The sequence below is a fragment of the Mirounga leonina genome, unplaced genomic scaffold (genome assembly GCF_011800145.1).
Source record: "Mirounga leonina isolate KUSES-001 unplaced genomic scaffold, KU_Mleo_1.0 Mir_165, whole genome shotgun sequence".
NCBI classification, from domain to species: Eukaryota; Metazoa; Chordata; class Mammalia; order Carnivora; family Phocidae; genus Mirounga; species Mirounga leonina.
Window position 1 is genome coordinate 5,094,438 of NW_023270415.1, and position 21,010 is coordinate 5,115,447.

The following is a 21,010-nucleotide window of genomic DNA, read 5'->3' on the forward strand; positions in this document are numbered from 1 at the left end:
TTACGAGAGTAGTGACCAACACAGGAGAAGCAGGAGGTAAGGGTCACAAAAAACAGAAATCATTTTAATGCAGGCCAAACAGAGCAGTCTGCAGCTTTCTTAGAAGGTAGGGCATGTTTTCACCACCTCTCAAGTTTCATTTTGCCAATTGGCTCATTCATGCATTCAACATATTTTATGCTGGCAGGTCCTAAGAGTTCAAAAAGAAAAGATGTAATCTGTCTTCTCCGCCCTGGCAGGACTTGGTCTGTCAGGGAGATAAGTTAACAATCCTAATCTCATATGACATGTTCCCTGGTCAAGACAGGAAAGGTATCTCCCAAAAACTGGGAAGAAGGGAAAGGAGATGGAGAAGAATCCACAGAGGTGAGCTCTTAGTTGACATCTGAAGACTAAGCCGAAGTAGGCCAAGTGAGAAAAATGGGGGTTCATGCATTCCAAGCCAAAAGAGCAGTGTGTACAAAGCCCATTGGCTTCCTGCATCTCTGGACTTCCTGCTGTACCTTCCAAGAAACACAATCCATATAAGTTCTAATTATACCAGGGGCTCGACTAGTACTAATTTAATTAACTGATTCGGTGGTCCTATTTCATCTATGAGGACACAACATTCCTGCAAGATAAAATGGATGACTTTCATTGGAGTCTTAGGTGATCTAATACAAGGGCAGATCATGGAAAATGCCAGGTTCTGGTAAGTGGAAAATGCCAGGATCTGGAAAAAGCCAGGATCTGGGAATCTATCTTTGGGAGACCTCTAAGTTTTTTCCAAACCATCTGTGTAGGCAGCTGCCTCTTCTAATTACTCATGGGGCTCACAATCCAGGTGAAATTGGTGAATGAATCCTAAAATCTGTGTCCTGCATTTTCAAAATGATGGCAGAGTAGGAAGACCCTAGGCTCATCTGGTACCACAAACACAGCTAGGTAACTATTAAATCATCCTAAATACCCCAGAAATCAACCTGAAGACTGACAGAACAAATTCCACAACTAAAGGGAGAGAAGAGGCCACAGAGAAGAAGATAGGCAGTGCAGAGACTGTGGTTTAGCGGAGAAACAGATCCTGGCTGCTGCAGAGGGATGGGACTATGGTGGAGGAGAAGGGTAAGAGAGAGAGGAGCACATAGGGGAATGTACAAGGAGAACATTTCCCCAAAGCCACTGGCCTGGAAAATGAAAGAAGCTGGATTTTGTGAGTGCTTGCAACCAGCAGGATTTGAAGCCTGGGGTTTTAAAGGTCAGCAGGTTTGGCTGGGATAGAGCCCAGAGGGCAATGCCCTGCTCCTGGAGAGAAGGCAGGCAAACAACCTGGGGCGGGAGGTTGGGAGGGAAGACGGCATGGAAACAGCAATCTGAGGAACAACACATAGTGGTGAGATTATTCACTCTTCTCAGAGTGCATCCCTGAGAGGCAGCATGCATGGAGACACCTCCCTGGGAACAAAGGAGCTGACTGGCACCATTTCCCTCCCCTGCCCCTCAGCATAAACATAGAACCACTGCAAAAAGCAGTGCAATGCCAACATTGGCTGCCTAACTTGCTTATACCAAGCCCCACCCACCCTGTGCTCTGGCAGGACTGCCCTTCTCAGTCAAACTTGCCTCAATCCCAGCATAGTAGGCCCCTCCCCCAAAAGACCAGCACAAGCCCCTGCACACACCACAGAAATACAATTATAAGATAATATTATGAAAAATTACATGTCAACAAATTAGACAACCTGGAAGAAATGGACAAATTCCTAGAAACATGTGAATTACCAAAACTAAAATTACAGGAAGAAATAGAAAACTTGAACAGACCCATAACCAGCAAAGAAACTGAATCAGTAATCAAAAACTCCCAACAAACAAAAGTCCAGGACCAAATGGCTTCCCAGGGGAATTCTACCAAACATTTAAAGAAGAGTTAATACCTAATACCTATTCTTCTCAAATTATTCCAAAAAATAGAAGAGATAAGAAAACTTCCAAACTCATTCTATGAGAGCAACAATACCCTGATACTAAGACCAGATAAAGTCACAGGATACAAAAATCAACGTACAGAAATCTGTTGCATTTCTATACATCCATAGTGAAGCAGCAGAGAGAGAAATCAAGGAATTGATCCCATTTCCAATTGCATCAAAAACCAGAAGATACCTAGGAATAAACTTAACCAAAGAGGTGACCGACCTGTACTCTGAAAGCTGTAAAACACTGATGAAAGAAATTGAAGATCACCCAAAGAAATGGAAAAACATTCCATGCTTATGGATTGGCAGAATAAATATTGGTAAAATGTCTATACTACCCAAAGCCACCTACACATTTAATGCAATCCCTATCAAAATACCAATAGCATATTTCACAGAGCTAGAACAAACAATCCTAAAATTTGTATGGAACCAAAAAAGACTGCAAATAGCCAAAGCAACCTTGAAAATGAGAAGCAAAGCTGGAGACATCACAATTCTGGACTTCAGAGTCTAGACTGCTGACCATTACACCATGGGGCCACAATTCTGGATTTCAAGTTATATTACAAAGCTGTAGTGATCAAAACAGTATGGTACTGACATAAAACTAGACACACAGATCAATAGAATAGAATACAAAACCCAGAAATGAATAACAAGTATATGGTCAAATAATCTTCACCAAAGGAAAGAATATGCAATGGGAAAAACACAGTCTTTTCAACAAATGGCATTGGGCAAACTGGACAGCAACATGCACAAGAATGAAAAGTGGACCACTTTCTTACACTAAACACAAAAAAAAACCTCAAAATGGATTAAAGTCCTAAATGTGAGACTTGAAACCATCAAAATCCTAGAGGAGAACGCAGGCAGTAACCTCTTTGACACTGACTCTATCAACTTCCTTCTAGATATGTCCCTTGAAGCAAGGGAAACAAAAACAAACTATTAGGACTATACCAAAATAAAAAGCTTCTGCACAGTGAAGAAACAATCAAAAAAACTGAAAGGCAATCTATGGAATGGGAGAAGACATTTGCAAATGACATATCTGATAAAGGGTTAGTAGCCAAAATATATAAAGAACTTCTAAAACTGAACACCCAAAAAAGGAATAATCTAATTAAAAAATGGGCAGAAGACATGAACAGACATTTTTCCAAAGAAGACATCCAGATGGCCAACAGACACATGAAAAGATGCTCAACATCACTGATCCTCAGGGAAATGCAAATCAAAGCTACAATGAGATATTATAACCTCACACCTGTCAGAGTGGCTAAAATCAACAACACAAGAAACAACACATGTTGGCGAAGATGTAGAGAAAGGGGAACCTCTTGCACTGTTGGTGAGAATGCAAACTGGTGCAGCCACTTGGAAAACAGTACAGAAGTTCCTCAAAAGGTTAAAAATACAACTACCTTACAACCCAGCAATCACACTACCAGGTATTTACCTGAGGAACACAAAAATACTAATTCAAAGAGACACATGCACCCCAATGTTTATAGCAGCATTATCTACAACAGCCAAATTTTGGAAACAGCCCAAATGTCCATCGACTGATGAATGGATAAAGATGTGGTAGAGAGGGTACCTGGGTGGCTCAGTTGGTTAAGCGACTGCCTTCGGCTCAGGTCATGATCCTGGAGTCCCAGGATCGAGTCCCGCATCAGGCTCCCTGCTCGGCAGGGAGTCTGCTTCTCTCTCTGAACCTCCCTCCTCTCATGCTCTCTATCTCATTCTCTCTCTCAAATAAATTAAAAAAAAAAAAACAGATGTGGTAGAGAGAATGGGATATTACTCAGCCATAAAAAAAAAAAAAGAATGAAATCTTGCCATTTGCAACAAAGTGGATGGATTTAGAGACTATTGTACTAAGTGAAATAAGTCAGACAAAGACAAACACCATATGATTTCACTCATGTGGAATTTAATAAATAAAACAAAGAAGCAAAGGGAAAGAGAGAGAGAAAGAAAGAGAGAGAGGGAGGGAGAGGCAAACCAAGAAACAGACTCTTAAATATAGAGAAATAAACTGATGGTTACCAGAGGGGAGGTGGGGTAGGAGGATGGATGAAATAGGTGATGGGTATTAAGGAGTGTATTTCTTGTGATAAGTACCTGGTATTTTACGGAAATGTTGAATCACTATATTGTACACCTGAAACTAATATTACACTCTATGTTAACTATGCTGGAATTTAAAAACTTAAAAAAAAAAAAAACTTAAAAAAAAAGATCTGAGTCCTTACTCTTGGAAACCATTTATACAAAGTATTATGGATATCTATATTATATAGATAAAGCACTCTGCAGCAATTGAGATTAAATGAGGGCCTTTTGGTTCTGCCTGTTATAACAAATGAAGTTAGTAGACTTAGGAATTTTTTTTAGAGTATCTTTAGCTGAAATAATGTTCATGTTTTTCTTTTTTCCATTTTAAAATCCAAACATAAAACTTTTTTTTTCCTACTCAGATGAAGAATCATTGGGAGAGGGAATGATACAATGATCCAAACTGATCAGATGGAACAATAAAACAAATGATTTTTAAACATAACTCAGTTTTTCACTGCAGTCTGGAGTTAGACAATAAAACTGTTTATGTCATTTGTTGTGGCTTCTCTGTTGCCTGAAGGAAAGGCAGAATATTTAAAATGTTTAAATGTTTTCATATTGCATTTGGAAAAGGTCTCATGATTTGAATTTTGGTCAGATATACTCAACTTCATGCGATAGCAAGACGAAGACTATGCCTTCCATGTATCTCAAGAAATAGTTTATTGTGTCTCAGAGTGGGAAGGAACATACAGATTAAATGAAGAACATACCAGAATGTTTAAATTATATCAGTAACCTATTGGTTTTGGGTGAACATTTTGATAACTTAAACCTGAGTCACTGCTATGGACTGAATGCTTGATTCTCCTCCAAAGTCATATGCTGAACCCTTAATCCCCCTATGGTGGTATTAGGAGGTGGGGCCTTTGGGAAATAAGTAGGTCTTGAGGGTGGAGACCTCATGATGGAATTAATGCCCTTAGAGAGATGGTCTCTCTCTCCACCATGTGAGGCAATGAGAAGGCAGCCATTTCATTGGACCAGGAAGAGAGCTTTCCCAGACTCCAGAACTCTGAGAAACAAATGTCATTTACATCACCAGTCTATGGTATTTTGTTATAGAAGCCTGAGCTGACTAACACAATCGCCTTAAGTAAATTTACCACTCCACCGAGTAAAAGAACACTTTATAAAAATTATTTGTTGAAGATGCCACTGAAGCAATGGAATAAATTAACAGAAACATCTAGTTGCTCAACAACCACTGTCTCCTTAACTTAATTCCTGTAATTCTCACCATTACTATAATGTTTCTCTCTCCCTTTGGAGCTAGAAACATTAGACTCATTCCGATCCTGAGCTGGGACATCTGCTGCAGCATGATGGCCTCCAGATGCCTTGGCTGTGAGGTTTATAGTCTCTGTCCTGCTGGGTTTTCTCCCTTTCAGGCAAGGTCTGCATCCTGCCTCATCCATCTAGACATCAAGCTCTCAGTTGCTTGCTTACACTAATCTATTATCGAACACCTCTCCTTGCAACTGCAAGCTCCAACGAAAACATACCCACTCTCTTCTCACGTAACTTTACTTCTCCTACGTAACTTCCATTCCCTTTGCCTACCACTCACACAAAACATTCCCCATCCTTTAAAAAACAAACCAGGGGCGCCTGGGTGGCTCAGTGGTTAAGCGTCTGCCTTCAGCTCAGGTCATGATCCCGGGGTCCTGGGATCGAGCCCCACATCGGGCTCCCTGCTCGGCAGGAAGCCTGCTTCTCTCCCACTCCCCCTGCTTGTGTTCCCTCTCTCGCTGTGTCTCTCTCTGTCAAATAAATAAAATCTTTAAAAAAACCAACAACAACAACAAAAACAACAAAATTCCTTCAACCTTCTTCTCTTCCAATAGCTTGAAGGCAAAATTTGCACTCTGCTACCTCAACCTCTTCTGCCAGATTTGACCACCCTCCTCCTTCTTGAAATACAGACAGCACTCGTTTCTGGTACTCCTGCTTCTTTGGCTGCTGTGTTATTCTCTGACTCCTCCTCCTTTTGCCCCCAGAGCCAGCACGCTGTACAAGTGCAGGGGGCACCATGCCCAGCACAGTGTGGAGTTGAGGAGTGTACAGACTTCACAACCACAGCTGACGGTCCTGGCTCTTGCTTACACATGTGTTCCCTTGACTGTGGGGCTTTCCAGAATCCTAGCCTATGCAGACCTTTCTCATTCTACAAGCGCCTCCTGGGAAATCACATTTCCTCCCTCCAGCTGAATTAATTGCACACTCTTATCCCAATGACTCTCAAAATTGTATCCCTTGCCTCCCAAGCTTACTATATTCCTGAGCCTCTACCCTCTCCACCAGGATGCCCAAGAAAAACTCAAAATTTCCCTATTCTTCAGCTCTTTCCCTCTTTGGCACTTACTTTCACTATTTACATTACCCTATCAAGTTGACAAACCAGGACATTCACCATCCTTTCTTACTCCATAAATACAAAACAGATCGGTCTTTTTTGCATCAGACCTGTACTGTTATTCAACTTTTTATATATGCACTAGCTCTCTAAGTAGAACAGGGACCTCACCTTTGCAACCTCGTATTGTAACTATTCCCCCAAAAGCTGTTATTGTGCAATGCTTCCCTTCATCTCACTTACAGAATCTATAGTAGGGATTGAAATGCAGAGTTCAGTATAGAAAACACTATTCTCACAATGGTTAACTGAACATAATAAAAAAAGAAAACACTATTCTCTGCCATTAAGTTAATCAGCATATATCATCTAAGTACAGGCTATTGTAGGAAATCTTGAGATGAGACCACTTGGATCCTGGCATCACTAGGCAATTATTCATTCCTATTTTGCCAATGAGGATACTGAGACTCAGAGATGGGGATGCTAACACTTCCTTGGTGAAGGCCAAATTCTGAAATCTGGGAAAGCAAGCCTATTACTCCTTAATCCTTGCAATCTGGCTTCTATTCCTATCTGGCAAAGCTGCTTTTGCTAAGTCATCTGCACCATCCAATCGTCAGTCTGTCTTTCCCTGTCCAAGCTTGACTCTGCCATACCTTGGTCACACCCTTCTGGGAAACATCCCGCTGCCTTCCCTGAGTTGGCGAGCTCACTTTCTCCCCTTCAGTGGTGTGTTCCTGACCCACGCCTCCACCCTGCACCCTCCCTGGTGCTTTAGGAGAATGCTCAACAGCACAGATCTAAATCGCCAGGTCCCCATAACTATCTGCTGGACTTCTTCAACTATTTGTCCCACGGGAGACTCCCAAATTAATATGTCCAGAAAGGACTCATTTATCCCCTAACTAATTCTCCTGTAGGTTGGTTTGACTGAAGGATGACTCTCAGACATCAGGGGTGGGTCACACCCCAGACAGTGATGCCAATGGCTGGCAGCGTTTATCCCCCCACATCTCTAGCCCTGCCCTCTCCTTACTGTTCCTCCACCCGAGATCCTCACGTGGGCTCCATGAACACTCAACCCACCTTCTAGAACAGCCTCTTCTAGCTCCTCTCTGAGGACCAAGCTGTCCTGAGTCATTAGGGTGGTGAGGCTGCATCATGTTAGGCCCCCAAGACTGGAGGCATTTGCGGAAATAGTGTACCCTGACTTACTAAGTAGGCAATGAAATAGGAAATGTATTTCAACTTTTAGTTCCATTTCTCTCCCCAAGTGGTCAACAACTGGGGTAGGTTTGAATTTAGATATAGTTTAGCCAGATCCCTCATGCTTCCCTTCAACCATGCCAAATGGGAAAGCATCTAGGGAGTCCAGGCCTGCTCACTAAGTGATAACTCAAAGCCAACAAGTTATGTCAGTTGCAAAAAAGTTATGAAAAATTCTGTTTCAAAGGTCAAAGTAACCCCTGAGGGTTAATTTTAAGAAAAAAAAAATCTACTTGTCTGATTGGATTGGAAACTGGAAAGAGCTGAAGGAATTCTATTTTCTTCTTGAACAAGATGACATTTCTGTCAGCTGGATAAATGTTGTCATGACTGAACTTGTCATTTTCCCATTTGCCACCCCCAGCCTTCCTCCCGAGGTGGGTATATCTGGAGGGCTAGGCAAGGTTTGTACATAAAGGAAATGCCTTAAATAGTTAAAACTTTGCACTCTACATATTTATAAATTTAAAACTTTGGGGGAAATTCTCATTTTTTACATTTTTCTAGTGGAATTGAGATGGTTTTTAGAGTCTGTTTAATCGCAGTCCCTGAGTTCAACCAAGGCTCAATCTTTCACTCCTGGGAATTCAAAGAACATCACATTTCTTAAACAGCAGCTGAGATTCTGGAGGTGCAACCTAATGACCTGGGGCTGAAGTAAAATCAACCTAAGCTACACAGGACTTCTGATTATTGAACAGGCTCCCTAAAGTTCACTACTAGAAATTTTTTGTTTGCTAATTCCAATTCTGAAAGATTTCCTTTACTAAAATACACAGCATGAGGAATGAGTTTCTAAATGGTAGCGGCCTATTTGGTAAATGATATTTGCTTTGAATACCCAATGATATCTTTATAGATGGAATTAAATTAAAATTAGGGGGAGTAGTTCTTTCATTTTTCTAAACTTGAAACACTACAATCATTAAGTATAGTGGAGTTTCTTTATCTACGGTTGAGAAAAATATTTTCTGTATTAAGGTTAAAATTTTAAAAACATGTAAAGACAAACTCAAGAAAGTTATACTACTAAAAAAAAAAAAAGAAAGTTATACTACTACTAATTAACATTTACTAAGCACTTTGGCTATGTTTATTTACCTTGTTTCCACAGTTAGGATGACAACACATATATATTTAAGTGTGGTTTAACAAAAACTCTCATTCCTTTTGATGGCTGCATAATATTCCATTGTATATATTTATACCACTTCTTCTTTATCCATTCATCTGTCGATGGACATCTTGGCTCTTTCCACAGTTTGGCTATTGTGGACATTGCTGCTATAAACATCGGGGTGCGCGGACCCCTTCGGATCCCTACATTTGTATCTTTGGGGTAAATACCCAGTAGTGCAATTACTGGATCGTACGGTAGCTCTATTTTCAACTTTTTGAGGAACCTCCATACTGTTTTCCAGAGTGGCTGCACCAGCTTGCATTCCCAATAGTGTAGGAGGGTTCTCCTTTCTCTGCATCCCCGCCAACATCTGTCGTTTCCTGACTTGTTAATTTTAGCCATTCTGATTGGACTGGGCGATGGACACTAGGGAGGGTATGTGCTCTGGTAAGTGCTGTGAATTGTGCAAGACTGTTGAATCTCAGATCTGTACCTCTGAAACAAATAATGCAATATATGTTATAAAAAAAGAAGAAGAAGATAGCAGGAGGGGAAGGATGAAGGGGGGGAATCGGAAGGGGAGACAAACCATGAGAGACGATGGACTCTGAAAAACAAACTGAGGGTTCTAGAGGGGAGGGGGTTGGGAGGATGGGTTAGCCTGGTGATGGGTATTAGGGAGGGCACGTTCTGCATGGAGCACTGGGTGTTATACACAAACAATGAATCATGGAACACTACATCTAAAACTAATGATGTAATGTATGGTGATTAACATAACAATAAAAAATTAAAAAAAAAAAAACCCCTCTCAATGCTGCTTGCTGCTAGGGAGGAACTGGGCCCGGCTCCATTTGCCTTAGCTTCCAAAGGCTGACTGGCTCTTCCTCTTTAAGAATTCTTGTCTTAATGCAGTTGTAGTGCACCTTCATGATATTGCTTACTTGAAAAAGTTAATCCTATGTCAAGGATTTGGAGCCCAAAAGAAGTAGAGTGCACCAACTTTTATAAACTTTACATATATTTCTTGGCCTTTATACTATTTCTCTAATAGAGGTCACAAGCAGAAGGTCCTAGGATAAAAGTAACCTACAAATATGTGTGGTTGGGCCTGCATGCTGTTGCCTTTCACATAAAAGAATTTTAATTATCCTCTAAGATTTAAAAGTTAGGGTATTTCATTTTTGGTTTCCATATCCTCTTGAAAAATATGGCAAGCTCATTAACAATAGGCCCAAATTCCCACAGGGCAGCAATGAGCTCAGGGGCTGGCCAGGCCTTGCCACTGGCTTGCCTCTCCCTCCTCGCGGCCCCCACAGACCCAAGCCGAGGTTGGTTGCAGTCCATCATACTACTCACGCAGTGGTTTGTCTTTCATCCACCTACTTTCATCCACCTTGCGTTACTTTACCAGCCAACTTCCTGGAGGTATTTGAGTTTGCAGCTCCTATCCTTAATTGTAAACATAATAATAGCGAACCCCTCCATAGTGCTTAGTAGGGCCAGACACTGTCCTAAGTATTTAGCATGCATTAACTCATTTAACCTTCAGAATAACCCTGGATGGTGAACACTTATTAGCATTTCCATTTTGTGGAAAAGGAAACCGAGACATCAAGAAGCCAAGAACTCACCCATGGCAACACACATTTCATCAATAGGGGTATCTGGCTCACCGGCAGGCCCAGTCTGGAACCTGAGAACCCGACCATTGGGACTTATTTCCACATGTAGTGGAAGGCTCTTCACAACTACATCAATAGTGTCCTTTCAGTTCTGTCCATATGTCAGGAAGAGAGTGTCTAATGAGTGCTAATTATTTCTTTGAAACACCTAAGAATCAAAACTTTAGGTCCAGATTGGACCCTAGGTAGCCTTTTATTTAAGCCTGTGGCACTTGATTAGACAAGCTGCCCCTTCTGTAAGGCTCTGTTACTCTCTGTCAGAAACCGCTATTACAAAATGACACAGGGATGGTTACAAGTCCAGAGGTATTTCTGGTGCTGTGCTGATTGACTGTGCTGATGGTACAGTGGTCCCAGATTCCAGAACCTGTCTTATTACTTTTTAGAGTAAGACTTATTTTGGTATTTGCAAGCATATGAAACAAACAAAATGCTTGATAAAAATTGCCATAAAGATGTATGGCAAATACCTATCTCTTATTCTACACAACTACCAACCACTAACTTCAACTTTTCATTCAAGCTAGATTCCTCATTTCATGATTATGACCAAAAAAAAAAAAAAAAACCAACAGTGCTGATCTTATCTCATATCTCAAAATCCCAGGAATGTTAAGCTATTTCACTCTGCTCAAGAATGGACTTGGAACAGTGAAAGGAGTTCTCTTCCATGGACATGACATAATCTGCAAAAACTTTACCATGGAGAGGTGAACCCTTCAAATCAGCATGTCCTTTCGGTGTTTTTCCTTCTCGTGATGTAGGACTTGAAAATTATGATAATCAAAGATTTGCACTTCACACATATCATTTAATTTAATCCAAATGTCAATTCAATGGTACAGGTTTATTATCTCCATATTGACAAGGATTTGAACCAAGTCCATCTGATACCTGTATTATGGTTTATTCTACTATCCCACTACCATCCCATAACACCTTCTAGATGCTGATTAAGTCACTGCTCCAGAAGGCTTCCAAGTATCCAGTGCTCTCCTGGACAGGGTCTGCTCTGGAAAATCAATAGTCCTTCCAGGGCCTGAGGTTGACAGCATCACCCACCTGAGAGACACACGCAATACAAAGCCCGACAATGAACAGAAGAAATGCAAATTGCCAGCACATAATAAGTTGGAAGCACATTACAAAGCTAAATTAGTTCTTTTCAAATGGGACAGACACATGGTGACCTAATTAGGAGTCCAAAGGATTTTGGAGAGGATGAAAGGAATAATCTGAGAATCTATGCAGGAATATTCTTAAAATAGAGATGAAAATTCTCAACAGTAAGTTCTGGAAGATGTTGGAAAAGATAACTGCACCTAGTGCAAATATATTTATTTCAACTCATCACTGCTCACATTTTCTAGTCTAACAAAGCAGAACCACTGAGTTGTTTGAAACGTGAAAACCCTCTTCCGATTATACAGCAGAGACCACATCAGGAATCTAGGTTAAAAGCAGAGTGCTCAGTCTCAGTAGAGGGCAATGCAAAAGTGCTGAACGGGAATCTGTGTGAACTTACAGGACTGTGGTCTGCTGCGGCACCTGAGGAATGTGATCCAGCATCAAGTGCATACAGCGGACGGTGCTCTTCAAGCAAAGGCACCGGCTAGGGCAGGGTAGCACTGGCAGGCACCACACGACCAGGAGAAAGCAAATGGTCCAGCAGAGGAGTCTGGACTCCATCGCTCCACCCGCTGCTGGAAGCGAAGAAGCAGGAGCAGCAGCAGCAGCAGCGGTGTTGGTGGCGGCGGTGGCTGCGGTGCGGGACCTGCGGTGCAGAGGCAGGCCTGCCGTGCGGAGCGGAGCCGGGCTTGGGAGGCCCAGCTAAGCGCCGCTCCCAGGGAAAACTCAGCCTCTGACCAATCCCGGAGCAGGGAGATCACATTACAGGGCGGAGGGCGCCCGCCGCCTCTAGGGGGCGCTGGACCCCCAGGGACGAGGAGAAGCTTGTCCGAGCCAAAGCCGCTTTAGGAAACAAACCTACTCTATTTGCGCAGCATGATGCAAATAGAAACTTTTCCAAAGTTGCTTCCCCTGCACATGCTACGTAAGCGCCAGCCTCTTAGCCCCTAGTTGTGCTTTTTTCTCCCCCTATCTGTCCTTTTGAAGCGCAAGTTGATTATTTATTGAATCAATGCAGAACAGCCTTTCTTTTTATCTGGCAGTATTACCAAATCCTAAAGGGCAGACAGAGTTCTAATTAGTTGATCTAGGCTCACATTTTCCTTCCCTGCTCCAAAGTATGCTTTCACAAAATGGTTTCATTTCTTCCTGTATATTCTACACCTGAAGCCCAAAGCATTTCACTCATGAGATTCAAACCAGCTACTTCCGATTTCTTCCTTTAATATTTAAAGCTGTTATGTCTACACCATGAACTCCTACACCAACATGCAGAGGAGACAAACTGATAGACAAACATATGTGTAAAGTAGAACGAGGCCGAGCCACCGCTGGGCTCAGTGGCCGCACCGCTGGCTGTAGACGCATTTTTCACCAGGTTTAACGGGCCACGGGTCACTGAGGTGAGCAGCCCTGAGGACACTGGCAAAGACAGACTCCAACAAACAGGCCTTAAACACGAGTTTTTTGGTCACTCTAGGCAGGTGTTCAGAAAAGGTTTTTGGTTTTAACCTTAAAGACTAAAATTTCCAAACAAATCTTATCCCTAAACTAGCACTTTAAAAAATGTAAAAGTAATAGAAAAATTAAAACTTGGGATGGTCCAATGTAGGCAACAATCCCAGATGACCAGACTGGGAGACAAATCTAATGATTGCAGATCTAGTTTTGTCAAACTTTATCAATCTTATGAAGGAAAATAAATTTGCCTTCTTTCCAGTAATTTTTCAGTCCCTTTACATTCTACAGTGGGTGAATAGTGCCCTCTTTTGGCAAAATGTTCAAACTTAAATATGTGGGGCTTTATTATTTTATTAAAATACAGAGATCGCAAGAAAAAAATAATCTCTATGAAAAAGAATGATTTTAAAACAAACCAAGTATGCTTGACAGTTGTTCAATGTTTATTTTTTTTTTGTCTAAGTATCGAAATAAACTAAAAAAGCTAATTTCTTCCTTTAAATCCCATGCCTTACAATTACTGTGCTTTTGCCAATGTTTGTGACTTGGAGGACTTGGATGAGCAAGGCATACAAGTTTGTGCCTTGTTTTCAGTTCAAAACATAATACTAGCTTGTACTGATAGAGCATTTATCCAGGGTAGACTATACACTCTCTACTTTAGAAACCTAAGCTGCCATTAAATGAGAAAATTCTACTGATTTCCTCCCGTGAATATAGGGCTAAGAATTGCAAGCAAGGCACAGAGAACCACATGCATGACACAGCCACTATAGACCATAGATTCTTTCCTAGAATGCCTCAGGACAACTTTCCCGCAGAAAACTATTATTATATATGTTAAGTATTAGAAGCATTTTAAAAAATGCAATGAGCTGCTAAGTTAAACATGTATACTAGAGTCCAAAAAGGAAGAGAAAATGAGAAGCTAGCAAGGTAGATAAACACTGAAGCCTGGTTCAGCTTGAGAGTACTTGCTTAACCAAGTAAAATAAAGAGATTTGGGGAGAGCAGGGTTACAGGAAGAAGAAAAAGCCTAGAGTGGAGGGTCTTAACTGGAAAACCTGTATTTTCATCAAGTTCATTAAGGATGATCTAGAATTAATCCACTTTACCCCCAGCCCCATCCACCCAGAGAACACAAGGAAAATTGCCTGTCTCAAACTTGCTATGGGGAGGAAGAGAATACAAATATCTCCCTGCAGATGTAATACCCCCAAATTAGCTTCTAAAATAAAAATTTTAAAAGATACACTAGGTGACCACCAACACCCCCCAAAAAGCTATAGGAATATCAAACCAAATGGACTTTGAAGTAAAGAATACAAAGGAGGTTCCCACATAATGTTAAAGGTTCAAATCACCAAGCAGACACAGGGAACCTAGAAGTGTAGCATCATTGCATCAAAATATACAAAGGAAAAATTGAAAGACCTATAATGAACTGACATTCTACCATCAAAGTGAGAGATTCTGCTGAAAATCATAAGAGCATACCAAAAAAAAGCTTACTTAAACTATATGAGATTTGAATACAATAAAAAATTTGATTCAAATGGCATTTACAGAATACTATGCTGAACAGAATATATATTTGAAACACATCAAGCCATTCATTAAAAATGACTATAAATGGGCAATAAAACAAGAAATAAGGTTACTCCTGTTCATGGCTTCTATTCAACACTGTACGGGAGGTCCCAACCAGCATATCTGGCAAAATAAAAATAAACCCAAGGAAACCCAAAGGAAACCCAAGGAAACCCAAAGGAAAAAATAAACTGTCTTTATAAAGATGATTTGGTTGTCTATTTGAAAATTTAGAACAATCATAAGTCAGTGGGATTTAAGTAATGTACAAAAATCAATAACGGAGCAAAAAGTGATTTTAACAAACAATACAACAGCATTGAAAAATATAAAATATCTACACATAAATCAAAAGATGCTTGAAACAAAATTGTGTACCTTTAAGACATTAAATAAATAAATAAATGGAGAGAAGTACAATATTCATGGATTGGAGGACTCCATATCATAAACATGTTAATTCTCACACAAACTGATCTATAAATTCAGTGATTCCAAAGGAAATCCCAAGAGGACTGTGTATATGTAGTCTAAGAAGCTGATTCTAAATTGTGTATCAAAGTCAATGGTCCAAGGATAGCCAAGAAATTCCTGAAATTTAAGTTGAAGGGACTTATCTTACTAAATCGAGAATTATTGTACCTATAGTAAATAAGGCTGTGTAGTTTTAGCACAGGGATCCGTAAATTGACTAACAAAATAGAAAAGAAAACCTAGACACAAAGCACAAAGATACAAAAATTTATGACAGTTAACTGCAGATCAGAGGAAGAAAATGGGACTTTTCAAAAAATGGTGTTGAAACAGTTGATCAACAAAGTAAAAAAGTATTATTTCTCACTTTACACAAAGATCAATAGCAGGTGTACTACAGACTTAAATGTGAAAAACAAAAATCATAGAACTTTTGTAAGAAAATACAGGCTAATATTTTCATGATTCTGGATTGAGGTTGTGTGAGGATGAATCTGACACAATTAAATTTGAAAATTCTAATTCAAGAAAGACACCACAAACAGAATGAGAACAGAAACCACAAACTAACGAAAGATACTTGCAATACATGTAACTGACAATGGGTCAGGCTACATAAGGAACTCTACAAGCCAACTTCTTTAAAAGAAACTATCGAATAAAACATTTCCAAAAGACTCTAATGGGAACTCTACAGAAAGGAAACCTAAAACCAAGAAACACTCAAAAAGGTACAAAACCTCCTTAATAAGCAACAAAGCCTCTATAACACTTCACAGTACTAAATAGGCAAAATCGCTATCAAATGTAGGTGAGGTTATGGAATAACTGGAACGTTTAAACGCTATAGGAACGAACATCATGTTACACTATTTTGGGGAAATAAATTTGCACCACCTAGTGAAAGTGAGTAGGAACATATTCTATGATCCAGTAATTCTACTCCTAGATGTACACTCTATGAAGACTCTTGCACACATACAGTCACAAGACCTGTTGAAGAATGTTGACGAGCAAACTATTTGATGTAACAACAGATGTCCATCAACAGTAGAATGAATAATTAAACCAAGTTGTGGATGTAACTTAACTATATACAACATGGAACAATCTCAGAAAGGCAACCTGGAGTGAAAAAGTAACCTGCAGAATAGAGAGTATGATTCCACTTATATAAAGTTAAGTATGTATGAAGCCAGATGATACACTGTTTAGAGATACAAACATATGTGCTAAAGCTATAGCAAAAGGCAAGGTTGCAATAAACACAAAAGGAACACCCCAGAGAGGAATTAAGAGGAGATTAGGAAGGGGCACACAAGTCATGGTAATGTCAGTAGTCAAATCTAGTAGTAGGTACACACGTGTACGTACAGGTACACTGAATTATTCCTTGCGTTTTGCATATATCTTCTAAATATCCTTCATCTATACTGAATATAAAAACAAATTTAAAAAACAAAACCTACACTGCTTTAGAGGTGGCAACAGTCAAAAGGAAATGAGATGTCCAATTATGGACAACTGTATGTAACACTTCAAGCATATATCCATAGGTGTATTAAGATTTTCTAAATTAAAAAGAAGAGAAAAAGAAAGCCAGGCCACTGGAGAACAAAATTTAATTATATGCAACTGTTTATTTAAAATAGTTTTCCAAGCCTTCCCATGATTTCACAGGTGTTGCTTCACTTTTATCCTCTCAAACAGCTAGAAACCAACACAACATTTTTTGTATTTTAACCACTATGTATGCTATTTTAATGACATTTTTCTTTACTAAGACTAGAATCAAATGTGTCAACCAATAAGAGATGTAGATTTAAATTATCTTCTTGGTAGTAATGGTGCCGCTGAAGGTTTCTTGGATTTATCAGATGCCGGATGCTATTTCAAGCCATTTCCATCTAGCTGTCTGACTTAGGAAAATCATGCTATCTCCCCAGCCCTACTTTCTCTCTGTAAAATAAAATAAAATAAAAACTAGATTAGATTATTTCTATTGTTTTATCTGGCCACTAAAATCCCATGAATATATTCCTCATCATTTTCAATTAATTTTACTTAACCTCTATTTGCTACTTTTCCACCTATAAAACATAATTGACCATCCTCAAGTAACCATGAATTCATTAAAAAATAAACACAAACACAAAATATTCTTAATCATTCTAATATATTCCCATTAATAGATAAAAGGGCTTTTCACTTGAATTTTCATTTTTTATTTCTACTTCTTTATTTAAAGTCAATAATAAAGTCACAACTATAAAATGAATGAATTGCATTTAAAAACACAAAAGATACATTTCAATGACAAAAAATATGTAATGATCATGAAAATCTACTGTACACTTTACTAAGGTCAACAGAATAAGAGAGCATATGAACAAGTCAATCTTCAAATATATCCTTAACAAAAACTCTCTTTTGAATGGTAAAATCATCATTTAAGAATATGTATGTTTACATAACTGGACACTAGCTCCAAAACCAACAAAGTGTGTAGAGGGCAGCCAGGGAAGGGTGCTAGATAAAAATATGTGGGCACTGGGAACTTGATATTAAACCTCTAAAACTAACAATTTTAAATAAAATGAACATTCTTAACAAATGACAATTGTATAAAACTATTTTTTTTCCTTGATAGAAATGAGATGGGACATTTCTTAACAGTAACAGCTTAGTAATCATCTAAAAAAAAAATTGTGGAGATATACACAACTCCACACCCTAGCCCCTAACCCCAATCATTGGTATAAAATAAATACCTTCCATGAAATTATCTTTCCCATTACTAAAATATCCTCATTTACTTGGGAGAATTCATACTTAGAATATTTCAAACACTTGTTTTTAAATAGGTAGAATCACCAGATCTGAGATTTTTGAAACCATCTATGTATTACTAATAGTTCAATCTTTCAAGAGATAATAATCGTTTTTACTATATACATTAATTGGATTTCCTTAAACATATTTGATCAACTACGGCAATAGTGATGCTGGTGGTAGTGATACTCTCAAATTTTTCCTTTTAAAAAGTACATAATCCATGTGACACTAAGTAGTAAATATGTTACACTGTGTACTTTCTTAAAAGGAATGACTGTTTTCAGGTCCTAGTAGGAAGAAAAGAAACCAACAATGGCATTTACTACCTGTTTTATCACTGATAAGCTATAACTAATAGTCAAATGATGGATAGTATAAGTATATGATATTAAGAAAAAAGTGAAAATCATTATAATTTTACCAAAAAAAACCAAAAAACAAAAAACCACACACACCATGAGAAGTTAAATGAGCACAACATAGGTCCCGATATACTATGATTCTGAACACAATTTTCAAAGCAAAAAGGCATCTCCATACAATTCCTGTGAATATCTCATACACTACATAAAGATGAATTTCAAAGCAAATGTAGGTTAGCTCAGTTCCACCTTGTCAAAGACAAATATTTAAATGAACTAGGAGTTCCATTTGCTAAAGTGCACCTGCTGACCAAATCTGCTCTGGTCCTGCCTCTGAGCGCAACTCAAGAAAGAGGCTGTTACCCATGTTTACTCCCTGTCTGTGCTGTCCACAGTCATTCGGAACAATGCATATTCTTTTTTAAACCAAATACTTTATACATTGGATAACAGAAAATCCAATCCTAAATGTACTATCTTCTAAAACTCCAACAAGTAAGATAACCTCATTATTTTTAAATACTGAAAATGTAAAGGGTCCACACAAATTAAGAAATGTATTAGGTATATACTTTTTATTTAATACTCACTTGATGTGCTCTTAAAATCTCTATGAGAGAAGCAGATAGTTTCCCCTGTCTTTTGGCAATAGATTCAAAAGCAAAAGTAGCAGTGCTGTTGAATTCCACGAAACTTTTTTTTTAAAGCTAAATTATTCAGTATCGGTATTGTTATTGCACTCATATATTGCCCGGAATACTATAGCAACTCAGTAATAGTGATTGCAACAAAGTAAGGTAAGTGGGTCTACACAGCATTTGATCTTCTAATTATGTAAGAAAGTTTTCATAGAGGAAATGCAAACAACTACAATTCAAAAACCAGTATATGCTTAACAATTACTTAACCTTATACAAAATTAAATGTAAGCCTCACCACTACAAATCTGTAAGGAATCAGAAAAGGATTTACAGTACACAAATCTTGAGTATTGTTGCATTCCACTCTTGAAGTCACTCTGAGTTAAAACAGCATTTTTTCCAAGATTTAAAGAAAAATATATTTTATAAAAGAGATTCTTTTTAATTACTGAATACATCATTTTTTATTACTAAGACAGAAACAAGTTATACTTTTTCCACTATAATTCGCTCTGATGAAAGAATTCTCTTTTAACTCCTAACAAATGCTACATTTTCAAGACTAAAGGAATAATCAGTAGGCATTCTTTCTTCTTGATCTAAGTTATTTTTCTCTGAAATATGTCAAGTAAGCCTTTAAAGATTCAGGGAGGGGGAGTTTCATGATTTTTTCTCTCAGTAAATTCTGAGGTGGCTCCTCGGGCTTCATGGCTTCACCGTGATCTTTCTCTTCCTCTTCTTTGTTATCTTCTTCCATTTTTTCATCCTCCTCACTGTCTAGAGGCTGAGGAATAAGCTGATTACCCACAAATACATAAGTATTAATTCTCTGTTTAACCCTCTTTCTTTTCCTTTTTGGTGGAGCCCTCTGAGGAATCCCCTTGGCCTGCATCTCATCATTTATGAAATTTCTAAGTGTACGTCGAATATAAATACGAGCCAAGTCCTGGAGATTCCTGACAGCACAGGGGGCTAAAAAAACAAAAACAAAAACAAAACACACACACATAAAACATAAAAAAGTAAAACATCATATATTGCTCATTTCTTCGCAGAACAAAACAAGTATTTCTTAGCAAACGTTAGAAAACACAGAATGTATAAAAACTCTAACTTTCATCTAACAAAGATTTCAAGATGCTTACTATTTGCCAAGCCACTATTCTAAATTCTTGGACAGTGGAAAGGTTTCTATGTACAGATATGTGTGTCCCCATATATATGCATAAAAATTCTTTGAAAGAATAAGTAAGAACTTAGAAACAGGCTACATGAGAATGAAGTAATTAGACAACAAGATAAAAGAGAGATTTTATACTACCTATTTCTTATACTTTTTGATGTTGAAAACCATATGAGAATGATCTATTCCAAAAACTCTAATAAAGGCAACATTTGAACTGCTGCCTCAGTCTGAGCTTTAGAGCTGTTACTCATGCACGTACACACACACACACACACACACACACAGTTTTTCTCTGTAAATCAGTGAGTAGAACTGGTTCATAGGCAAAGGGCCACCACAAATCATGCTGTAAACAATTTAATAACCCAAAAACACACCACAGATTTCCTTAAGTTATTGATGTTTACTTCTATCAAACACATCACAGTTGTACCCTATCGGGTCTGTCATTTCACTCCCTCTCCCACAGACCTATGAACGCATAAGCCCTAGAACACACACTCTTCTTTGTAGCCTGTTCCAATACTTTATACATAGAGAAATTAATTTTCTAGTCCCACTAAGTTTCCATCCCTGCGGAAATAAAACTGTCATCAAGGATCCCTCTCAAATGCCTAAACAAAATAAAACATAACCCTCCTCCAGTTTAAACAGCATTAAAAAATCTTCACTATTTTTTCTTTCTTTACTTTTGGTACTCTTTTCTGGATACTTCCCTTGCAAACTTTTCTGTTATACCTATGAAATCCTGCCTTCTTTAGTAACTCTTGGGTATGTGGTCTCTCTCTACTACCAGACTATAAGCTCCAGGA

At 38.7% G+C, this 21,010-nt stretch overlaps 2 protein-coding genes across 5 annotated transcripts in view; both read right to left on the reverse strand.

The window, feature by feature from the left end:
- Window positions 1-14,518, reverse strand: part of PXDNL (peroxidasin like) — a 507,553-nt gene extending 493,035 nt beyond the window's left edge. Inside the window, exon 1 of the mRNA XM_035011137.1 lies at window positions 12,047-14,518. Within this exon, the coding sequence (XP_034867028.1) occupies window positions 12,047-12,210 (164 nt within the window). The 5' untranslated portion in view covers window positions 12,211-14,518. The remainder of the gene's footprint in view (window positions 1-12,046) is intronic.
- Window positions 14,519-16,794: 2,276 nt separating this feature from the next.
- The window catches only part of PCMTD1 (protein-L-isoaspartate (D-aspartate) O-methyltransferase domain containing 1), a 70,256-nt gene continuing 66,040 nt past the window's right edge, over window positions 16,795-21,010 (reverse strand). For 3 of the 4 annotated variants that reach the window (XM_035011139.1, XM_035011140.1, XM_035011138.1), the window contains one exon: window positions 17,377-19,984. In XM_035011139.1, the coding sequence (XP_034867030.1) occupies window positions 19,617-19,984 (368 nt within the window). In that variant the 3' untranslated portion in view covers window positions 17,377-19,616. Of the gene's footprint in view, window positions 17,134-17,376; window positions 19,985-21,010 lie in introns of those variants that run through there. The other variant, XR_004680385.1, reaches the window with a different exon arrangement.